Source organism: Eubalaena glacialis, chromosome 19 (assembly GCF_028564815.1).
Source record: "Eubalaena glacialis isolate mEubGla1 chromosome 19, mEubGla1.1.hap2.+ XY, whole genome shotgun sequence".
Taxonomy (NCBI): Eukaryota; Metazoa; Chordata; class Mammalia; order Artiodactyla; family Balaenidae; genus Eubalaena; species Eubalaena glacialis.
Window position 1 is genome coordinate 62,488,355 of NC_083734.1, and position 6,000 is coordinate 62,494,354.

The 6,000-nt window shown below is 62.9% G+C and overlaps 2 protein-coding genes across 9 annotated transcripts in view; one reads left to right on the plus strand and one right to left on the minus strand.

Moving 5' to 3' along the window:
• AXIN2 (axin 2) overlaps positions 1–4,089 on the minus strand; it is a 29,854-nt gene extending 25,765 nt beyond the window's left edge. The window contains exons 1-3 of one of the 8 annotated variants that reach the window (XM_061175309.1): positions 2,619–2,966; positions 2,211–2,304; positions 534–1,469 (exon numbers count right to left, since the gene is read on the minus strand). In XM_061175309.1, coding sequence (XP_061031292.1) covers positions 534–1,348 — 815 coding nt within the window. In that variant the 5' untranslated portion in view covers positions 1,349–1,469; positions 2,211–2,304; positions 2,619–2,966. Of the gene's footprint in view, positions 1–533; positions 1,470–2,210; positions 2,569–2,618; positions 2,967–3,371; positions 3,709–4,003 lie in introns of those variants that run through there. The other 7 variants (XM_061175310.1, XM_061175311.1, XM_061175315.1 and 4 more) reach the window with 7 other exon arrangements.
• On the plus strand, positions 1,347–4,071 carry LOC133080885 (basic proline-rich protein-like). The gene is made up of 5 exons (XM_061176962.1): positions 1,347–1,353; positions 1,809–1,944; positions 2,027–2,348; positions 2,439–2,962; positions 3,078–4,071. The coding sequence occupies exons 1-5, from the start codon at positions 1,347–1,349 to the stop codon at positions 4,069–4,071; spliced, it is 1,983 nt and encodes a 660-aa protein (XP_061032945.1).
• Positions 4,090–6,000: the final 1,911 nt, after the last annotated feature.

The window sequence follows — 6,000 nt, forward strand, 5'->3', positions numbered from 1 at the left end:
GTTAAGCCAATTGCTGGCTCTTATCTGAACTTAAAGCTCAATAGATCCCACTTATCCCCACGGTCAGTGGGCACACACGTTATTTCCTGGGGCTCCGCCACAACCCAGGTGCCTCCCTGGCCACGTTCATCCTACTCCCTATTGCTTAGCTGTGAACGACCCCATCCCAAACCGGTGCCTGGTAGCTGGTGAGTCATCGGCATCAAAAGCTGCTGTCCTCTCTCCACCACCCCACCCCAAGACTGGCCCAGGATAGTAAGTAACCCGCATTAACGCACACTGCCTGCCACTGTGTGAAGTCAGCACTGGAAAACTACAGGTATTTAGCTGTGTGTGCATCGCTTTCCCGCCCCTTTCAACAGCAAAATGCAAGATCGAAGGGGTCATGGCCAGCGGTCCGAGCTCAAGACAGGCCTTTGTCAGCCTCAGCAGCACATGCATCCGTCCATCCACCCTACTTAACTCAAAACATCTGCAAAGGCCATCTCATCCTCCAAGCTCCCCCAGCCCCTCACCCTCCACCAAAGGCTCACCTGTATCCATTCTCGACAGTTTCTGTGGACCTCACACTGACTGTAGCCCTCAGAGTTTTGCTGGACAAGCCAACCACGGTGGGGGAGAGTTTGCACTTGAAGTCGGCGCAAGTCCACTCCTCTTCCTCATTCAGCGTGGGGAGGTAGCCACACACGAGCTTCAGGCTCCCCAGCCCCCCGCTGCTCACGCAGGCTGGGTTTTCACCCCCACTCCTCACGTATTCGAGGTATATATCAGAAGTCAGAAACATCTGGTAGGCATTGTCCTCCATCACTGCCTGGATCTCAGTCTGCGCCTGGTCAAACATGACAGAATCGATCTGCTGCTTCTTGATGCCATCTCTGATGTAGGTCTTGGTGGCAGGTTTCAGCTGCTTGGAGACAATGCTGTTGTTCTCAATGTACCTTTTGTAGATCGCTTTGGCTACTCGTAAAGTTTTGGCATCCTTCAGGTTCATCTGCCTGAATCCATTGCAGGCAAACCAGAAGTCTAAGGTATCCACGCATTTCTCCCTCTCCAGGAAAGTCCGGAAGAGATAAGCACCGTCTTGGTCACCCAGCAAGGAGTGCAGGGACTTGGTCCACCTGGTCAGAGGGGAATCCGGAGACGCCCGCCCCTCCGGCTCCCCCAACCCGTCCTCATTCCGCCTGGCATTGGAGGAGACAGGCAGGGGTTTGGCGACCGGGCCCTTTCCCACCCCGGGCTGGCACGGTGGGGTCTCCCCTTCTTCGCCCGGCACTGGGGGCCGCGGGGCATCCTCGCGGAAGCTGCTGCTGGGGTCTGGGAGGCGAGGCACCAACACAGCGCTGCTCATGGCGAGTGAGTTCTTCTCGCTGAGTTGAGGAATTTTTTCTTTCTCCTTCCAGTTCCTCTCAGCAATCAGCGTGGTCTCTCTTTCTCTCTCAAGTCAGCAGGGACTCATCTGAGCCTCCTTTCTGGGAAGAAAAGGAAGGGGGGGGAGGTAGAGGGAGAGAAAAGGGTATTGATATAATCAAAACCAGATCTACCCAACATCAAAGCAAGAAAGTAAACAGGCTTTTCAACTCCTCAAATTCAAATCAAGCAACCCAGCTATCTGCGAGGTGCTCATCTAAAGTATCAGACGCTGCTTTTTCAAAGGCGAAATCTGAGCTCCCTGCACGCTTGGGGGGGAGGGGGGAGGGGGGAGAGGGAAGGGGCGGGGAAGGGGCGCGGGGAGGGGGGGGAGGGGGGCGGAGGGCTCGGGAGGTGGAAGACACCAGCTTCCAAAAACCCACCGACCCGGGCGCACGCAGGGCGGCCCTCCCCTCGCCCCGACAGCATCCACTCCAAAGACGCGCACCCCGCGCCGCTGGGCTGTGTGCAGGTGAAACCAATTTCGGTAAATTTCCCCACTCGGCTCTCCGCACAGATAACTCGAGCTCCAAACGCGCCCGTCCCCGGCATCTGGTTCCCATTCCCCCCACCCACCCCTTCCCCCTGCGCCCCCCCTTCCCACTCCTTAAAAATTCAGAAGAGCCTCGACCGAGGAGGAAAGCCCGCCCAGCACAGGGCGGAACGGGCGCCCGGACTCCCGGCTGCAGCCCCCGCCCCGCAACCCAGATGGAAGCGTTCGCTGCGCCCCCGCCTCCCGCCAAGAATCCGGCTCAGTCTACACCTCGGTCTTCCGGGCTCCCCCAAACCAGAAATCCACTCACTCAGACAAGGCTTTGATCTTCCAACTTTGCCAGGGAGCAGAGAAGCCTCACGACCCGTCGCCCCCGCGCCCCCCGCCTCCTGGAGCCGCAAACCCTACAAAACCGGATCAGAAACCGTCTCACGCTACCACTGCCTGTGTCAGGAATCCCAGACTCGGCTGACCTCAAGCCTCTTTTTCCCAAAAGCAAAAAGTCTTATCTAACCAGTAAACCAGCCGCTTTCCCCAGCAAGGGGAGGATCAAACTCGGGAGAGGGCAGGGGCGGGCCGGCGGGGCGGGGGGCGCGACCCCGAACCGGGGGCGGGAACCCTGGGCTCCGGGTGGGCGCGCGTGGCCCCCGTGCGGGGCCTCAGGCCGCCGGTAGCGCCGCGTTCCCCGGGCGGAGGGGAGGTGGGGCGGCCCCGTTACCTGGAAGACCAAGGCGGCCCGAGGCCCGGCTCTCATCTCCGCCGAGCCCCCCCGGCCCGCCCCCCGGCCCCAATCCACCCCGACGCGTCCAGAGCCCCGGTGGGCGCTCGCAGCCCCCGAGCCCGGGTCGGAGGCGCCCGCAGGAGAAGCGCGGAAAGCGGCAGCCGGTCCAGCAATGGCGACGCGCGGAGGCTCGGCCTCTCCGCACGAGGGGCCGGAGCGGCCGGGGGCGCGGGGCCGGGCGGCAGGAGAGACGCGGGGGACGCGGGCGCCCCGGGCTCGGGCCGCTCGGGCGCGCAGACTGAGCCTCGGCCGGCGCTCGGGGCCCCTCTGCGCGGACCGGGGCTGGGAGGGGAGGACTGGAGGGGAGGAGAGGAGGGGAGGAGAGAGAGGCGGGAGGGGGCGGGGGGAGGGGAGGGGGCGGGGGGCGCCACCACCCTTTCATCCCACCTCCCAAAGGCACTCCGGCGCACACTCGCACCCAGACTCCCATCCAGCACCGCCCCGGCGCGGCGCCCCCGGGGGAGGGGGATCTGCCCCCGCTCCGCCCCCGCCGCGGCCGCCACTCGCACAAGTCTCTCCGCCGGGCCCCCGCCACCCCGGCCGAGCCCCCCGGAGCGCCGGGCGCCGCGCCCGCCGCCCCTCTCCGCGCCCGCCCGGAGCGCGCCCCGAAATAGCCGGCCTGCCCACTTCAAAGGGCCGCCCGGCACATCAAAGCGCGCGGGCCGCCCGCCGCCTCGGCCTCGCACTCACCAGGGGTCCGCGCGCGCGCTCCGCGCCCAGACCTCGCGGGCGCCCCGGGCAGGGCCTCGGCCCCGGCCCCCGGATCGGCTCGCCGCCGCGGCCCCGGGCCCCCCCGGGCCGGTCCCGGCGTCGGGGAACATGGGGGAGTCGCACGGCCGGGGAGGGAGTGCGGGGAACCCGGCGGCGAGGGAGAGGGCAGAGGCGCGCCCCGCCGCCCCTCTTTCTGCGGAAGATCCGAGTGGGCCTCGCCCCCGCCGCGGCCGCCCTCGGCCCCTCCGGCCCCCGCCCGGCCCGGCTTTCGACACGGGCCCCGCTTCCAGCAGCCACTCCGGGCACCCAACGTCCTCCGGGCGCTTCCAACAAAAACTGCGCCGTGGATTTCACTGTGCACTTCAAAGGCGCGAGCCGGCGCACGGTCCTGAAAGGGAGGTACGCGCCCGCCGCGCTCCGGGCCGCCCCCGGGCCCCCGCCGCCCCTCTCCGGGGCCGTCCGGCTCGCGGCCGCCCTCCCGGCCGCCTCTCGGCCGGGCCGGACCCCCTCCCGCGCCCTGCGCCCGCGACGCGGCTGGGCGCGACCTCGCCCCCGGCCCGGGGGGGCCCGGCTCGGAAGCGGCTCGGCCGGGGCCGCGCCTCCGCCCCCACCTTTTACAGCACAGCTTTCGCCGGGGGAGACGGGCGCCTCGGACGCCCGGCGGCCCGGCGATCCATGACTGCGAGGGGTTATTTTTATTTCCCGGCGCTCGGGTGGTTACCGAGTTGCCAGGACCTTATCAAAGCGCAGCCGGCTCCAGCCGACTCCCCCGGGCCGGGCCCGGGCCGCCAGTGATCCCGCCGCGCCAATCACTGCCGCGCTCGGCCGGCCCGCGCCTCCCGCCTTAAAGGGACAGCGCCCCGCGCCCGCCCCGGCCCGACCCAGCCCGCCCCCGCCCCCCGCCAGGCCCCCGAGGCCACCCGGGCGCTCCCAGCCCGAGTTCTGATTCCGCCTCTCAAGTGCTCTGGCCTTTTTGCTCTGGCTTCCTCCCCCGGCCTGCCCCGTCCTCCCCAGCTCGGGAAAGCAACAGTTTATTGTGGCATCCTGGCCATCGCAAGAACTGCAAGCAGGCAGTTTTGTTTGTTTGTTTTTTTGTTTTGTTTTTTTCTATCATCGATCACTTTTCTACCTCTGTTCAAGTTTCCCTGGGAATTTGGGCTTGGAGGAGCTTGTCAAAGGAGTGGCTAATCCCGGGATGGGATGGCCAAGTGTCACAGGAGGGACGCGGACCTGGACGCAGACGGCACGGGCGTGCTTGTGCGCTCCTGCCTCTGAGTGTGAGTTAGTGTGAGTTAGGGTCAAGGTGCGTAGTTTGTGGATGTGTGAAGATGGGGGTGTGACTCTGCCAGCAGAGGCCTGAGTGCTGGAGAGGGGCCCTGACACCTCGCTGGGAAGCAAGCCTCAATTTCCTGAAGATTTAACCCCAAATTCCCAACCTGGCCATCAGGACTCTCCCAGCACGTACGTCGTACATCGACCGTCTTTCTGTATCAACTGTATAGGCAACACTCTCTTGGAAGCATCCCCCCATCCTCCCATACGTTACGTATTAAACAGACATGGGATGTCTTCTTTCCCCATCGACTCTCAGTTTTAATGTATTGAAAACTCCTCACCCCACTGTCACCTTTGAATCCTTCCCAACATCCATCCAAAAATGTTTAGGAGGTACAACCTTCTCACTTAAAGTAATAAGAAAACATACTACAAACCCAGAACATTATTTACTTGTCTGTTGCTATAGAATGATCTCTCATATGATGAGCTAATAATTGATTTTTCCTCCTCTTAAAAAACATAAAGGTGGAGCCCAAATTTGTCCCAGAGGTGAGAGGAAGAGCTTGGCATACTTTGAGCTGTGGCTTTCAACTCTACTCACTTTTTCTTTATTTACTTCCCTAGTGAACTGAATGGACGACAAACCCTGTTCAATGCAGAGGTGCCTCGAACCTTCATTAGGCCTTTCGGACTTTAAAACATGCAAGAAATGTGTTTCTCTCTCTGTTTAGGTTTCCATAGGAAACGAGGAAGAGGATGCACCACCCGTGGCCTGCTGGAACACAACAAGCAGCAGGGAAGATGCTCTCCCGGCTGTGACAAGGGACCAGAGCTCTGGAAAGCCACGCTGCCAGACTTGCCAGCTCCTGGGCACCGTGGGGGGTGGCATCTCCCTCCCCAAGACCTGCCTGTCTGTGTCCACGCTCTGCTCCTTGGGCTCACCTTCCCAGGTGGCCAGGCTGGCATAAAGCCAGTGGTCCAGGCTATGAAACACATGGCCACCTTGGGGCAAACCAGGAAGGCCAGTGAGCGGGTGTGGCCAGATGACTCAGCCCTGCCTTGGGACAGCTGCTGGGTGCAAGGAAACTGGAAGCCAGTCCACTTGAGGTCAGCTCCCTCCAACAGCCCGGCCTTTCAGAGTGCTGCACACCCACCCCCTTGGGTGACCCGGGAGAGCCAGGAGCAAAGCTGTCCCTGTGGTTCCCAGGAGTCTTTCAGCCACAGAGGGTGTGATCCTAGGGCCAAAAGTGTGTACAGAAGGGGATGAATTGCCATAAAAGCGTCTGCAATATAAACAACAACAGCATGTGTGTGTGTGTGTGTGTGTGTG